Source organism: Schistocerca gregaria, chromosome 5, assembly GCF_023897955.1.
Source record: "Schistocerca gregaria isolate iqSchGreg1 chromosome 5, iqSchGreg1.2, whole genome shotgun sequence".
Classification (NCBI taxonomy): domain Eukaryota; kingdom Metazoa; phylum Arthropoda; class Insecta; order Orthoptera; family Acrididae; genus Schistocerca; species Schistocerca gregaria.
In genome coordinates, this window is record NC_064924.1 from 574,029,270 (window position 1) to 574,047,130 (window position 17,861).

The 17,861-nt window shown below is 41.6% G+C and overlaps 1 protein-coding gene across 1 annotated transcript in view; it reads left to right on the forward strand.

The window, feature by feature from the left end:
* Positions 1–2,705: 2,705 nt before the first annotated feature.
* LOC126272599 (uncharacterized) overlaps positions 2,706–17,861 on the forward strand; it is an 86,942-nt gene continuing 71,786 nt past the window's right edge. Inside the window, exons 1-2 of the mRNA XM_049975542.1 lie at positions 2,706–3,839; positions 14,736–14,793. Coding sequence (XP_049831499.1) covers positions 3,764–3,839; positions 14,736–14,793 — 134 coding nt within the window. The 5' untranslated portion in view covers positions 2,706–3,763. The remainder of the gene's footprint in view (positions 3,840–14,735; positions 14,794–17,861) is intronic.

The window sequence follows — 17,861 nt, forward strand, 5'->3', positions numbered from 1 at the left end:
ATAAAAAGGTTGAGGTTCGCCGATGACATCGTAATTCTGCCAGCGACAGCAAAGGATTTGGAAGAGCAGTTGAACGGAATGGATAGTGTCTTGAAAGGAGGATATAAGATGAATATCAACAAAAGCAAAACGAGGATAATGGAATGTAGTCGAATTAAGTCGGTGCTGAGGGAATTAGATTAGGAAATAGGACACTTAAAGTGGTAAAGGAATTTTGCTACTTGGGGAGCAAAATAACTGATGCTGGTCGAAGTAGAGAGGATATAAAATGTAGACTGGCAATGGCAAGGAAAGCGTTTCTGAAGAAGAGAAATTGGTAACATCGAGTATAGATTTAAGTGCCAGGAAGTCATTTCTGAAAGTATTTGTATGGAGTGTAGCCATGTATGGAAGTGAAACATGGACGATAAATAGTTTGGACAAGAAGAGAACAGAAGCTTTCGAAATGTGGTGCTACAGAAGAATGCTGAAGATTAGAGGGGTAGATCACATAAGTAATGAGGAGGTATTGAATAGAATTGGGGAGAAGAGGAGTTTGTGGCACAACTTGACAAGAAAAAGGGACCAGTGGTAGATGTTCTGAGGCATCAAGGAATCACAAATTTAGCATTGGAGGGCAGTGTGGAGGGTAAAATTCGTAGAGGGAGACCAAGAGATGACTACACTAAGCAGATTCAGAAGGATGTAGGTTGCAGCAGGTACTGGGAGATGAAGAAGCTTGCACAGGATAGAGTAGCATGGAGAGCTGAATCAAACCAGTCTCAGGACTGAAAGCACAACAACGACTGAATTCGTCCACGACGAAATGTTTGGACGTAAACAAATCACAAATCAAAACAAAGATTTGCAAAACCTCCAGTGTTGCCTATGGTACAGACTTTAAATTACCCAGAAGTATTAAAATACCCTCAAGTAGGGTATAAAATACAGGGTGGGGCAGGGAAACGGGAAATTTCGAAAGAACGTCATTTCCATGAATAAATTCATAAAACTAGTAATTTATTAACGAAAGTGAATGTATTCAGTATGCCATTATTCACCATGTATTTACAATCAAAATGTCCAAAAGTGTCTCTTTACTTTTTAAAGATGACATCGGAAAGATGTGCTCCCATTCGGCGTTCACGCTCTAACAGCCTGTTATGAAAACTCTGGAATGCGCGGTGTAGCAAATCTTAGGGAATGGCAGCGATTTTGTTTTCAATGTTCTTCAGTTCATGGATTGTTGCAGGACGTGTACGGTACACCTTGCCGTTAAGATATCGCCACAGGAAGAAGTCGCACACACTAAGATCAGAGGATCTCGCAGGCCATGCAATGTCACCGTTACGTGAAATAATGCGTCTTCCAAACAACTGACGAACTGCTGCCATCGATTCTCGAGCAGTGTGTGACGTGGCTCCGTCCTGCTGAAACCACATGTTTTCAACGTTAAGATTAAATTCGTACAGTCACGGTGTAAAGAATGTTTTAAGCATTTCAACATATCAAGCGGATGTTACCTTCACTGCACAACCATCCTCACGTTCAAAAAAATAAGGGCCGATAACACCATGACATGATACAGCACACCATATTGTGGCCTTGGCGCTATGTGGTGGTCGCTGCTGAAACTAACAAGGATTGTCCTGTGCCCAATAACGAAAATTCTGTTTGTTCACGAATACGTTCAGGTGGAAATGGGCTTCGTCTGATATCCATAAGTTACAAAGGAAATTCGCGTCCTCGTTGATTGTAGCCAATATGTGGCTACTAAACTCCATACGCGACGCTGGGTCTCGTTCATGTAAGTGTTGCACAATCTGCAACTTATAGGGATGGAAGTCTAATTCGTGCAGTATTCTTTGTAAGCTTTGTCGCTTAATCCCTAGCGAAGATGCCTGCTGTCGAACGGAGCGGCGAGGACTTCTCTCGATTGCAGCTCTAGCAGCTGCAATGTTCTCTGGGGTACGTACCTTTGGAATGCCGCCTGGGGTTTTTTTTTCCAAGGCAGATCCTGTTTCTTCAAAATTACGCACCCACGTTGTAATCGCATGCGCAGATGGGACAAGTCCATGGCGTACAAGCTGGTAATGCTGTCGAAATGTTCTCTGCGCGGCAGTCGCACTATCACCGATTTTGTAAAACGCTCTGACAGCTACTGCATCTTCCGCACCAGTCCAGTTCTCCATGATTACTAAATGGCAATGCGTTCACATCAATTGTGCTAAGTTTCGAACATCTGCTGGTGCTACAGTGCTGCCAACTGTAACGTTCAAAATTCCCCGTTCCCCTGCCCCACCCTGTATATTTTGAACCCAAAAATACCAATATACCTTGTTTAGTTTGTACAGCACGAAAATTTAAAACTTTTTTTTTTTTTTTTTTTTTTTTTTTTTTTTTTTTTTTTTTTTTTTTTTTTTTTTTTTTGGTGTTGGACTAAAGTAACCCCGCAAGGACCAAAGTAGCACTGGTCGACGGTACACAGATGTCACCCGCTGGCTACCACTACTTAAGTTTCGACATTCTCTCTTCAGGGTTTGGTTTTGGATAACTGGTTTTATTAAATTATCACATCAACGACGTAACACGACAAAGTCGTCTGTGATTAATGGCGCAAAGCCAGTGAAACGCGGCCCACGTGTGTAGCGGTCGGCGCGTCCTTTGCAGCGCCAGCTTAACCTTGTCGACTGGCCGCGAAACGGGTTTCGTCAGAGCAGCACGTCAGAGGCCGGCCTGTGGCGTCACGCCAGCCGGCGGCGTTTTCTGCGATCCTCGGCTGCCCGCGCAGCGCTGCCGTAACAATTGCAACACGAGCCGTCCCTCGCCGCAACATGTGACGGCCAGTCGGCGAACGCGCGGGCAAGCGCTCAGTTTATCGTGACACATGACTGCCGTCGCGCGCGTGAGCAAAGGCCATCTCTACTGCTACAGCGAGGAGAGACAGGTGTCCGTTCGACGCGACGTAACTAGTGCAGTGGCTCGCGCAGCATTTCTGTAAATCTTCGAGCCGCGTCAGGCGTAAAAAGTGGACCGTGCTAGTAGAATCCCGATAAAAACATATCAAGAACGGGAGAAACGCATTATATCAAGTACGGTTTAACTATGTCGGAAGGAGTATCGTAAGATCCACTAGTATATTTATTCTTACGTATTACAACTACTCCCGTGATAGGACCGCATCGCTCGTTGAATATTTTTGTTAGGTTTGCTGTGGCTTGATCGGTAAAACATCGGGTCACTCAAGTGCCATTCCATGTTTGGCTAAGCAACTATCGTAATCTACTAATCTGATTTAAGCGTTGCGGACTCTCAATTTCCATTTCATTTCCACGAAACATAATTCTCGACTCTATAAAAACATTGAAATTTTAGTCCTCAGTTGTCCGTATAAAAATACAGACATCTGTTTCTTCATCATGTTTAAATCGCGTGAAAATTTTAATGGCGTACATAATTGAAGTCTGTTGGGAAACGATATATTCTGAGTGCTAGTTTTCAACGTGTCTGTCAACTGTTTCTGGTCGACTGTTCGAACTAGAGAACGTTATCGATTATTTTGTTGATTTGATTCGGCTGATGCTTTTAATGAACATCTCTGCAGAACGAGTGGCAGTTTCCCACGTCGCAGCCCAATGGAATCATCTGTGACAGCTCGATGATAGATTACACGACGTAGCAGCCTTATCACAGTAGTCTGAGGGGCTGGTTCTTCGTTCTCTTGATAACAGCGTAACAGCTAGTGTCGAACGTTTTTATTACTGACCTCGGCGAGACACTCGCAATGATGTGCACGGCATTTCTTCAGAAATGGAAACTGCTCACTTTCTTCATTCTGCTCACTGTTGCACACTCATATGGTAAGTGAACAATTTAGTATATGTATAAACGTCTTTAAAATATATGGAGGAATCGTAATTTACAAGCCGATATTGTGTGGCATGATCTTCACTGAAACGTACAACCGTAAATACTACACCTCCAGTGTTGCTTTAGCTTCTTGTCCTTGCTTTACGCAACTGTTTAGATACTTTCACTCGTCGTCTTCCTTTTCATGCGTAATCATTCACTATGTGTATTTGGTATCAAAGAAAATTGCTATGATTGTATAATACGTCAGTAAGAACTATCTCGTCTGAAAAGAAATATATCTGTTGTTACGGTAAGCAAGGCTGGATTTATTGCTGTTAATGTAAGATGCACCGGCGAATTAGCTTTAATAAGGTGTAATGACGTACATAAATTCGTTACAAATGGTACTTTTTTGTATTAAAGTTGAGCGCATAAGGTATTATACATACATTGCCAGTTTCATTTGCACAACAAACGAAACTAAATAAAAGTCGGTTGTTGATTAGATTCATCCTTGTTGTATAGTGTCCTCGTTAAATCGTTATCTGTTCTCATATAATCTTCAGTAAGAATTATATACACTGCCGCTGCCAGTGAAATTTTAAGTTTTAGGGATATTCTGTAAATTTACATAAAAACGTTTTAAGGCAGGCAAGTCTTGCAGTATTAACATGTACAGTTTCAGTGCACATAAGTATTGCAGGCCAATTGTTCAAGCTTCAGGGAATTCTACGAATATTTTTATGCTGGAGATACGATCAACGATAACAGCGTAAAAGCACTGTGTGGCTAGTAGCTTTTACAACGTGTTCATGTCACAGCTTTTATAACAGCGTGGACCTGAATACTGAGCAGTTTAGTCAGTGGAGAGAACGGTGAGCGATGTTTTCTTTCAGCTTTACTGTTTATGATTTACCAGAAAGTGTGCCCAAGCAAAGCCAATGTGCTGCTCACTGCACCAATACTCAAACATATACTTTTGGAGAGTTTTACCATTTGTATACTAATTTAACGCGGTAGCATATAAAATTTGCTGGTTATATACAAATGAAAACGGAAACCTTCCATTACATCCTTTCAAAAATTGTTTCCTTAACTTCATTCGCAAGCGGTATTCCATTTTATCACCAGGTGAAAATGTTCGGAAGTGTATCAGAAGACCACAAAAAAAAAGTGTCAACTTCTTCGTCTCTTTCTATCTTCTCTCTCTAAGTTTTGAAGGAGATAGTTACTCCTGTTGTTCCATGTGGTGTACTGCTTGGCCGATACCTTTGTTCATTGAGTCTGCGGCGATGGGCTGTCTTCTGGTTTAAGATAATGGTCGTGATGATGAAGCTACACTGCCAATATGTTCTGTCAGTGACGTTTTTTCAAGTTACGATTAACACTTCCATGCAGTTCTTTGTTGAGAGACTCGTCAAAGGTACATTCACTGTCACTCCATTCGACGATATTGCCACCAGATTTTTAGAAGTGAACTGCCCCCTTAAAAAACAGAATCCTCTGAATAAAGCAGGGCATACACTGCTGCACTCAGTCAGCTGGGAATCGGGTTTTCTCTTTGTCGTGGAATCAAAGTTAGTCCTAAATTTATACATGAACATTCCCACTTATTTTGTGCTGCTGTTGCTGAATGATAACATTATGTGCGGAGCCACATTGCCTAACTACAAATACACGGCACAGTGCATAAAAAATTTCACTAGCTTTGCCTAATTCCGATTTCCTTTGAGGTACCAGTAGACTTGTCAGTCACTTAGAAGTAGGGCTTATAAAATTGAATTTTTTCGTGTTGGTGTCTAAACTATTGTAAAACAGTAAAAGTAGTAAGTAATGTTAGGTTTGACAATTTTCAAATACGTTATATGAGAAGTCGATGACTTCTGGAATACAGTCACTGACTGCTAAAATGTTTGAAATTTTGCTAATTGTGTAGGTTTGTAGAGAGAAATTTGATGTATTTGCGTTGTCCTTTCTGGTTATGTGTACAAACATTGTTCTTCTATGTTGCAAGAATTATTTGATAATAATTGCAAGCTCATAGGCGTTAATGTTGGTGGTTACGGAAAACAAAACTCTGTTCGAATAGTTAGGTCTTCAGCTTTTGGCAAAGAACAGAAGGTTATCTAGAATATAAAGTACTATTATCTGTCCATTTGGTATCATGCATTGTAAACTGAGAATATTAACCACAGTAATGTACTCTTCTGTAGGCATGGCCGATTATATTGTCAAATGCATTTACTTATTACGCAGACTAATAATGGTCAACGTAAGCTTACAGGGACAACAGCTGCACAGCCAATAACGGATATCTATTCAAGCTGTCACGAGATGACCGTATCAGACTGCCATAAATATTGGTGGTCTCTTCAAAATGAATCTTTGTGGACGATCAGGCTAAATTAAATCACAATGTCGAATAAAAACACCTTTCAGCCGGCTAAAATTCCAATTGTTATTTTGTTGAACAGCCAATTTCGGCGTAATATTACGCCATCTTCAGGCTCCCTCACCGGCATGCAGGAAGATTCCCAACTCTAGTCCCGACAAAATATGGGCCAGCATTCAATGACTAGTACCAGTGACACAGAGATCCCTTATATCATAACTTGTTGGCTTAGAATTGGAAATTTAGATGGCTGAAGGGTGTTTTGATTTGACATTATGTACTGCACAGCCGAGGTCCTTCAACTATCTACATAAAGATGGACATAAAGAGCCTTAATGTAAAATAAAGTTATTCTTTGCCAAATGAACTCTGTACGAATAAACAATTCGCGTTTGCATATTACTTCATTAATAATGTGGATTCACTGATAAGGTACCGTAGTGCCACATTCACGCTGTGAACGCTAAGCAGAAGTAAATGACTTGCAGCTGTATAACGAGCAAGGTAAAAGGTCTCAAAATCTTTAACATAGATGGGATTTGATTGTAATTCTTTTGTTGGATGAAGATAGCATAGATACATCAGAGTCCAAGACAATGAGTCACGAAACTCCCACAGTTTTTCTTAAAATTCGTTACTGCAGTGCCGGCAAGCTTATATAAACCTTGAAACCATTATGTTTTGTATTTGCATTCAAAATGCGGATTAGGAGGTATTTTGGAGCTTATTGTGGCGCTATAAATACAGGAAGGCGTTTTATAATGTGGGATGAAATAAAACGTTTTTCCTTTTTTGGCCAATGTTGTACTGATAACAGAAAGAAATGGAAATCCACTCTCTTTCTTCAAAGCGAAATATAGTAGTCTTCAGTGACAGATCTGTATAAGAAATGAAAACCAGGAAAGATGTAAGGCAACCTGTCCACTGAAAAGGGAATGAAGAAATAAACGAATTGTTTGCGTCATCAACAATTCAAAATTAGCGCAATACGATTCACTGATGATGCAGCCGTGATAACTGTGAACCGGAATTGGGTTTATTCTCAATTTAATGGCATATATGTCATCTGTAGGTTAAGATACGCACATAAATAATAAGAAATCGTCGTAAGTGGACATTTTCAAGGAAATGTTAACAGCTGGGTAACAGAATCTGGAAGGGACATGTGCATTTTGATATCTGAGAAGCAAAACAGATGGAAGCAAGAATAACGCCAAAAAAGTCTTTTATAAAAATAAATATTCGGCGATGTCCAGCAATGGGAAGAAAAGAAACGTGAAGTAACTCGAGGAACAAGCAGTATACCGAGCAGATTATAGTAAGTACACGGATGTACTCAACCCTGTTCCTTTTTAACTTCAATATATCAGGCCAAAATTCATTTCTTGTGTTGAAGTAATCCCGATACTACACCCATGAGTCAGCTACAACGTATATATTACTTTGCACTCAGATTTTATTACTATATGATAACATTAGCAGAAAAATGGTTCAAATGGCTCTGTGCACTATGGGACTTAGCTGCTGTGGTCAGCAGTCCCCTAGAACTTAGAACTACTTAAACCTAACTAATCTAAGGACATCACACACATCCATGCCCGTGGCAGGATTCGAACCTGCGACCGTAGCGATCGCGCGGTTCCAGACTGTAGCGCCTAGAACCGACATTTGCAGAAGGTGTGATATAAGTCTAAATACGTTTTCCTATCCACATTGGAAAATACGCCGCACCGTTAGTCAGCGGGAAATATGAAAGTAACAGCATAAAAAATTGTCATTTCTCAGTTGACATAATGCCGTTCTTTTGTTATTACATGCATGCTACTTGGTGATGTAGCATTCTTGCAACAATTGAAAGATTGTATTTTAGTGTTCTTATAGAGTTATCGACTGTTAATACGCAGCGCATCCATCAAGATCTGCCTTGCTAGACTTTGAAATGAGCATCTATTGTTACGTCACGTTCAAACACCGAAAATGCATCTAAAATACCTTCTACACATTCCAAAATTTTTAGCCGTTTAATATCCGTTGATAACTTGTATTGTACTTCTGATTTTGAATCTGTAAGCTTTATTACACAAACTACATTTCATACGTTATCGATTTCTGATTGTATATGACTGATTGTAATTATAATGAAAATATTGTAAATTTCAGAGTAATAGCCAAGGGAACTTTCTTTAAATAAATCTGTTATAGTGGAAGTGGAAGTTTCAGGGAAAGTATACCATCACTGGTGATACTGCACCTTCACTGGCCCGTTTAGTGAAAGTGGATTACTGATTCCAGTTCTGTCAAACAATACACGTTGACTAGGGATGGTGCACTATCTCTAACGAATGTATACCTTCACTACCAAGAGCTAAGGAATGTGAGCCATGGCAGAAACAACAAAACAGGACGACGAGGTACTGGCAGAATTGAAGCTGTGAGGACGGGTGGTTTAAATCCTGCTTGGTTAGCTCAGGTGGCAGTGGCTCATTCCGGCTTTACCTGTCAACACCTTCGGAAACATCCGCTGCTGCTCCGTGTACGTTAGCGCTATCGCCGTTGTCTAGCGTTTACTCTTGGTGTTCTGTGTTCAATTCTTTGTTTATACGAGTTTGGTGTCATTGTGTAATTTTTTCTGCTTGTTTTCGTCCTTTCTACTAGTCGTGTTTTGGCGGAATTTCGATTTTTTACGGGAATCTCCTCGCCACTGAAGAATCACGCCTGGAATAGTACGAAAAAATACTCTGGATTTCTCTTCCGAGAAGGAAACTCGTGCAGTGCAACCTACGGCTTTGGAAATCCATGACTGGCTGAGCGACGTATTCTTATTTAGCGCATACGACCCAATTAGATGCTGAGAAATACTGTGTCTTCGTAAAATTTTTCAATCCTGTGGTGGCTGAGAAGCTGTTGGAGAAGTGGGGTAGTGTAGCTGAATTTGTACACAGAGGTGGGTCTTAAAGGAATGTTTCAATTCGAAAAGCGGATATCAAGTATAAAACTGTAAGAGTGCTGACTGTTCCTATTGAAGTAGATAATTAGTTAATTAAATACGGGGAGATCCATTCCATTGTAAATGAAAGGTGGTCTAAGCTGTATAAACTGCAGTGTTTCAATGGAATACGATCAGCAGAAATGGAAGTCAAGGCCAATATACCATCCTTTATTTCTATTGCTGGTCATAAAGCGCATATTGTCTATTCTGGACAGGTCCAGACATGTAATATTAGCAATTAAAGGGCATTTCCATCAAGACTGCCCCCGTCGTGTCTATGCTCTTAAAAATAATCTCACGCAACGTCAGAGACTCACGATTAATGATGTTTTGCCAAACAATAATCAGCCTGCCCCGTCCTGTAGTGATGGAGCTAGTACTTCTGACGTAACTGCCGTACCTGTAAATGCTTTTCCTCTTTGCATGCAGTAACCGATCGTAGATCTACTAGCCACGAATGCGATCTGCAAACGAAAAAAAAGACCTTTGGTCGCAACAGAAGATTGCTCAGACGATGATACATCACGGCCACCACAATCCAACCATAAACAAAAGCAGTACAGTGAGGGCGCGCATGAGGACATAGTAAACGCAGCAGAGCTCCCCCCCCCCCCCCCCCCCCCGACCCACCCCCCACCCGACCCGGGGCCAGCTGCGGTTGCAACAGCATTGGACGAAATGGGCGCGGAAACAATAGTTCAGACCATGGCGACGGAAGGGTCGAGTTCTGGGGAATAGTTAGCGACGGATCGGACTCAGACTTGAGAACATGTAGACCAACAGCACTCCGTCCCAGTCGTACCCATGGAGGTTGCGGAAGGAACTAAAATTGTAATTGGAGCTTACAAACAAGACACTATTGTGGCCACCTCCGCACAATCGGCGCAAGACAAGGATAACACGAAGTCACTCACGGTGCTTGCAGAGGTTCAAAGACGCAGGATAAAAACCACCACCGAACCTTAAAGCGTCTCGTAAGATAGTTACAACTGGGGAAATATGACACGAAAGCTAATAATGTATCATATGAAATAATTACCAAAGTATCCCATGAGAAAAACTCAAAGAAACTTGATGGCGCAAAACTCCACTGTGAAGATAAATATGATCCGGTTAAGAACCCGTCCTCTAATTGAGACAGCCAAGTCAAACTCGAGGAACAATACTGCTAAGTGCAGAAATGTTCTCGACCACTCTCGATGACAACAGCATCAATTATTTGCCGAATTCATCGAAAAATATTTTTATAAAGTTTTTTCACTTCATATCTCCGTGAGCAATTATTACTTTTCTCTACAAGCAGATTTTTTATTTCCCTTATTTTCACGTGGACGCTACATGTACCAGGCATACACAGTAACAACTATAAACATTAATACGATTACGTCAGAACCGAAGGTTGCCGCATTAAAGGATTTCCTTTATGAACCTGGAACTGACATTGCGATCACGGTCAGTTATATCGCAATCCAGTAGGCCGATTAGGAAGGGGGAGATCACAACTTCATAGTTAAAACAAAGCCAAGTCCCTGTCATTACGTGCTATGCGATGTGGAGCTCCGTGTCACAGTTTTTCTCATGTGTGCTTGTAATTATTCACCGACGTGCTGTATATTGAACGAGAAGACGCACAGTTTAGCACACAAGAGAAATTCACCCAACAAGAGGTATTTTTGGTTCTGGTACGAAGTATAGGCTACATAGAAAGAATTTTTAATGAACGTTTTACAGAGGACACCAGTTGACGCTGTCTTAGATAGATTCCCGATAGTGAGACGGCCAACATAATGACTTTCTGTGAGCTAAATGACTAACAACTGTAAATGTTTAAAACGTTCATTAAAATTTGTTTTATGTAGCCTATACTTCGTAAAAGTACCAAAAACACCTCGTGTTTGGTGAATTCCTCTTGTATGCTAAACTGTGCGTCTTCTCGTTCACCGTTCATACACAACTGTTTGACACCGTGTCAGTTTGGGACGAAACTTTTCATTTTCACACAATTCCTCAAATCCTGTCATAAGAAATGACATCCCCTTTTAGCCATCACATCTAGTTATTATTAAAACCAAGAAATATGGAAACAGTATTAAGACAAAAAGCAGAACATATTTAGAAGTGTTGTTTCCATTAACTATGAAAATTGTTGAAGTGAATCAGATAATATTATTTTCGAAATCTTCGTAATTCATAGAATTTCGATTATGAGGACCAATGTAAACTCCAGCTCTCTGCACTGATTCTCCTTACCAGTTAACAAAATTTTGCACATATGTAACTAGCTATACAGGGTGTTTCTGCAAGAGCGTGCAAAAATGTAACAGTACATAGATATTGCTCCACTGGACAATTTGAGGGAAGAAACATGGGGTCGGAGAAGCAAGCGTAATGAGATATGGAAGTAAACTTGTCTACCGCTTTATCTAACATAAATGTTTCCGGAACCTCGCTGCTGCCACGGTCGTAGGTTCGAATCATCTCTCGGGCATCGATGTGTGTGACGTCCTTAGGTTAGTTAGATTTAAGTAGTTCTAAGCCTAGGGGACTGGTGACCTGAGATGTTAAGTCCCATGGTGCTTGGAGCCATTTGAACATAACTGTTTTCCAGCTTGTTTACAACTAACATGCGTACAAGTCTACACGTACTGTTCTGTTTATTAACATGTACATTCTTCATTTCGTGGAAGGAAACAAGGAGGACGAACCTGATTACTAGGAAGTCTACCTAGCCGTCTGAATGGTCACCTGTACGTGAACCCATGCAAAGAATTCTTACCTGAGTTGTTGGATAACGTACCCTTGGCTGTTCGTGAGAGGATGTTGATACAGCATGGCAGAGCATCGCCCCCCTTCAGTGTGGATGTCCGCAATCAAATTCTGTGTTTGCTGGTCGCTGGATTGAAGGGGAGGTCCTATTCCATGATCTACGAGATCACCTGGCCTGAATCCTCTCCGTTATTTTCTACGGGGACATCTAAAGTTGCTTCTGTATGAGACCCCAGTGGATACCGCTGGTGTACGTGTTGCCGTACAGCCACTCCCAAGTGTGTGCTGGGAGAGTGGAAGCTAGGTGCAGGTGGCGAGTGAGCAAAGTCGTGGGTTTCTTGTCGAGTTCCATTCTCGTAACATGTATGTGTTCCCGTACCAAGGCTGAACCAGCCCGTCGTAATGTGCGTTTTGTCCTCGCCGTGTTGACAGGATGCCGCAAGTTCTCAAACTCTGGCATCACTTGTCGGGTCCATGCCACGCCGAGTTGCTGTACTAGGCTCGGCAAAAGGATGTTCGACACGATATTCGAAGATATTCCATGACGTTTCTCACCTTAGTGTATTCCTGAGTGTTTTATAAATTGCTATATGGGAAGAATGATGAAGATTAAATGAGTAGATCACATAACTAACGAGGAGGTACTGAATAGAACTGGGGAGAAGAGGAGTTTGTGGCACAACTTGACAAGAAGAAGGGACTGGTTGGTAGTTCATGTTCTGAGGCATCAAGGGGTCACAAATTTAGCATTGTACGGCGGCGTGGAGGGTAAAAATCGTAGAGAGAGACCAAGAGATGAATATACTAAGCAGATTCAGAAGGATGTAGGTTGTAGTAAGTACTGGGAGATGAAGAAGCTTGCACAGGATGGAGAAGCATGGAGTGCTGTATCAAACCAGTCTCTGGACTGAAGACCACAACAACAACAACAACAACAACAACAACAACAACAGCAACAACATCATATGGGAAGTGTATATGATGAAGGGCGACTCTGGGATTTTTTCTTATCGAGACGTTCATCATAAACTGACATCAAACGATAACTTCCATTCCATTCGGAACAAAGATATCCCTCAGCAATATCAGTATGGGGTGTGATTCCCACGGGAACGAACACATTCCTGTACTGGTTGTCGCATTGATGCAAACAGCCTACGAATGTCATCTTTAGGAATGTTTTACCATCTGCTGTGTGATTCATGGAGACTACAGGATGGTAGCTGCTTTCAAAATGCGTCCCTTGCTATTCATACCAGTCACGCTCTGTGAGTGACATAGAAGGTGACTGGGAAGACCAGTCGAGGATCCGTACATCCCTGACGGCGTTTGTCATGTGAAATTCAGTGTGAGGTCTTGCACTACACTGCTAGAAAAAGTCATTTGGTACGATGATCATGCTGGATTTACCATTCTTGCCATGCAGGTATACTGTCGAGTACTCAAACCCCTCACACATTTACCAAATGAGCCCTATTGTCACATTGGACGGTTCCCCACACATTACTTCCACAAGCTGGAGAGGTATGGGACTCGAGAATCGCTGGTTTCCGTTACCCAGCATCAGATCGTCTACGTACACGTTAGCGTCGATCTGAACGCCAAAAGCTAAAGGGAGGTTCATTGCTGAACACCATAGAACGCCACTCAATTTGCCAGTTGTCTCTCTACACCATGCAAGTCTCTGTTGTCTGTAGTAAGGCCACAGTGAAAAATGGAACTAGAAAGTTTTACCTAGCTTTCAGCAATCTGTTCCTGTCAGCTCGTGGTGGACAGCTGCCTATAACCTTTGCCCATTGTTCAGCTATTGTAATCCGTCTATTGGTCGGAATCAGTTGTACTGTCGTACGATCTTCTCTTGGTGTGGCTATCCTGGGAGGAACCATGTCAGGTTCTCTTGCTACACTGTTGTCCCGCGTCAGTGTCGTTATCGCTCATTCTACAGCCATTACACAACAGCCAGCTGTCTGTGTGTTCTGTCGACATGATGCTCCCATGGCCGTCATGCGAATGATTCTCGCCGTTCGAAAGATGATGATAAGCTGCACTTGCACGTCCTCCATGCATGCTGCGTTGCGATCTCCAACTAAAAAGTCTGTGTGGCAGCCATCATGAACTCACAACATTGATCATCTATAGGGATGTTTTTTTCTGTACCGAAAATACTAAAAAGAGCCTTGCATAATAGAGAACTTTAACTTAATATATTCCACGTGGATAGAAATACTGTAGTGTTAGTTTGATAGCGATCGCGTTCATGGTGTAGCACTTTCCATTCTGTCTGCTGAACCGCCTTTTCGTGATGGTAAAGAAGGCTTATAAACAAAAAAAAACAAAAATCGCTACAAAATTATAAATTAAATATGATGTTCTCATCCCATATATCCATTTGTTTCAGCAGCTTTTTCAGTTCTTTGCACTGCACTGCACTGCACTGCACTGCACTGCAGGTTATTTTAGAATGCTTGCATAACAAGCACACATCGGTATGTAACCTCCTGTGGGTAGTCCCTAGTAAGTCTTGATAGGCAACGGCAATTTACAAAAGGTATGCAGTAGCTCAACATGATTTTTCCAATCTTAAATAGTTATCTTCCCTTACTTCTAGAAACTTTTTATAAAATGATTGTAACTGGTACATCCACCGTAACTGCAGCGTAAAATTGGGTCTTCCTTTTGTACTTTTGTCTCTGAAGCTCCTACATAGTTTACTTCTTAAATCTATGTACTAATTTAGTCCTTTATTTGGCTTTTCAGTGGAGTGTTCCTACAGCGTCCGTGATGATGAAGGGTGCGAGGAGAGTTCGTGCAACAGGTAAGAAAGAAACTATCCTACGGCAGTGTGCAGGTTAGTCGTCTGGGTTGCGCGATCTGCCTTCCGTTTCCGCAAAGTGTGAACCCTACTAATAATAAAAATTTAACCGAATGTTCTTATTATGCATTTCCATCAACGTATTATCTCCATCCATCCTTCAGACGGTACATGTAAATCGGTCTTCCTAGTTAACACGTGTTTTTTAAATGGGATGTAATCAGCTGTTACCCATCATTGTAATGCAGCTACTTTTATCTCAGAGTACGGCTTCTTTTCATCCCGTTTCACAAATGAACCATAGAACACGTCGTATGGCTTCATAAGTCAGCTTCACTAAACAACATGTTCAAGCATTAACGCCTATACCGCGCAAGAATACGGTGTGTGGTGGAGGGCACTTGCGATACTAGCGTAATTCCTCCCTTTCCTGTTCTATTCACGAATGGTCCTGGATATTTTCCGTCTCCTTTATTAATCCTGCTAAGGACGAGCTCTGTACTCAAAAACTGGTCAAGCGAGCGAACTGTAACCCATTAATTTTTTTGTACATCGAAACACAGTTTTCTGCAAGTGTTTCTAATTTTGAAATGGTAGGTAAAGTGACACATGATTAATATTTGTAATGGCTATCATTCCATCAAACAAACTCATCAAGAATTTTTTTAAACACTCCTAGATTCTATTTAACGCTATTACAAACGCCTAAATTAAGATTCAACAATAAAATATGGCATAGTACTAGCACTAAACTGTTCAAAGGATTATGTGATTTAGAATCCCGGAGACAGAGGATATTCCAGCTTCCATTGTTCTGAGAACATCAGGTTTCGGGACTGCGGCGATGCGGTCGGTTCATTTCCGTTGGCTAAACCTGTCTGGCTGTTACTGTTCGTAATGATGAAAGGAACAGGTCAAGCTACGGTAATGTTAGACAACGTAGAATTGTAAGTGAAGGTGGTTCGCGGTTGTAAGTTGAAGTGTAGTGCGAAATACACTTAGGAGGGTACCAGTTCATTTCTGCTTTGAAAAAATAGCCTGTACAGGCGGACAGCCACGAGGAAGATATTTCAGAAAAAGTATATGCACCGATGTCTCTGTAGAAAAACGAAAACCAAGAAAATAAACTACGTCTTACATAGTGTGACCGATTAATCACGCGCCTCAGTTTCTTACCATGTTTGGGCATTAACTGAGGAATCAGCTTCAGCAGTGAGCAGTATACAGCAGCCTGGCCAGGAGGCACTTCTTAATTTTAAGCAGTCCGGTCTCGCTCCTCTTCCCAGATCGAAACTCGTAACTCATTAATGGACCCTCAAAATTTGAAATCACACAGTATTTATTCAGTTATAGCCTCTGCCGCGATTTGAACATCCTCCTCCTTCAACAATTAACTGTTCAACGCCCAATGAAAGTCTCATCGGTATTCTTCCATTTGATAAGATCGATTGTAAACCATCAGCAGTCATCGTGTTCCAGGAGTCATCATAATATCATCGGATCATATTTTTCTGGGGTCGTTCTTGGCTTCTTTTTTCTCCCAAGGGCTCCAAAAAATGAATGTATTTTTCCATTACTGGTATCTTGTCTATTTGACAAGCCTATTGCTATTTCAGCCAGACAACTGTTTTGCAGGTCTCAACCGCTTTCTTCTTCTGATAACCTCGCAACTAATTTCCGGTGCCAGCCTCTCCAGTACTGTTTGTGAACATTATAACACTGTAACATACGAACAATTCACCTTTCCTAGAGACTGTATTTCGAGACCATACGGTGTTACTGCTGGTACAAAGACACTGCACTCTTTCGTTTTTAGGTTCACTGGAATATTCGTGTTGGTTATGATGAAAATAGCTTTCTGAATGAGGCCCAACCCAAGCCCATTTTTTGTGGAATTTCTGGCCTGTAATTGGCTTTCCATAAATGAATTTATTTGTCAAAATTCATCTATTTGGAGACAATTTCCGTAGTTTTTTATTTTTAACTATTTGCATATTTCTACTCGGAACTTACATTTATGCATATTGATATCCAGACAGCTGCATAGACCACTTTCAGTTGTTGAATCTTAGTAGTTGTTTATTGAATCAGATCTTATGTTATGAGAATGATGTCGCCAGAAAATTAGAGGTGTCTGGTTTTCTGGCCATCGACTTTGTTCCCTCTGTTATCCCTGTCCAAGCCGTTGACTGTGTCTTCCACGGCTAAAGATAACAACTTTGATGATAGCTTATCGTCCATATGAATGCTAAGGTCTTATCAGTTATTGTACCTCCGTCGAAACTGTCGCAAATGTTTGTCCGTAAATATCGACATATGTATATAATTTTTTTAGTCATCGGTCTTCTGACTGGTTTGATGCGGCCTGCCACTAGTTTCCCCTCCTGTGCCAACCTCTTCATCTGAGAGCAACCTGTGCCCTCATTTATGTGCTGGGTGTATTCCACCTTCTGTCTTCCATGACAGTGTTTACTCTCGCAACTTCTGCCATTACCATGAAAGTTATTCCTTGATGTCTTAACGGATGTCCTATCATCTTGCCCTTCTTGCTAGTGTTCCCCACACACACTATGTGATCAAAAGTATCCAGTTCTAGGCGCGCAGTCCGGAACCGTGCGACTGCTACGGTCGCAGGTTCGAATCCTGCCTCGGGCATGGATGTGTGTGATGTCCTTAGGTTAGTTAGGTTTAAGTAGTTCTAAGTTCTAGGGGACTAATGACCACAGCAGTTGAGTCCCATAGTGCTCAGAGCCATTTGAACCAAAAGTATCCAGACACACCCCAAAACATATGTTTTTCATATCAGGTGCAATGTGTTGCCACCTACTGTCAGGTACTCCGCACCAACAACCTCAGTACTCATCAGACATCGTGAGAGAGCAGACTTGGACGCTCTGCGGAACTTAACAGACTTCGAATGTGGTCAGGTGATTGGCTGTCAGTTGTGGCACACGTCTCTACTCGAGATTTTCACACTCCTAAACATCCCTAGGTCCACTATTACCGATATGATAGTGAAGTGGAAACGTGAAGGGACATGTACAGCACAAAAGCATACAGGCAGACCTCGT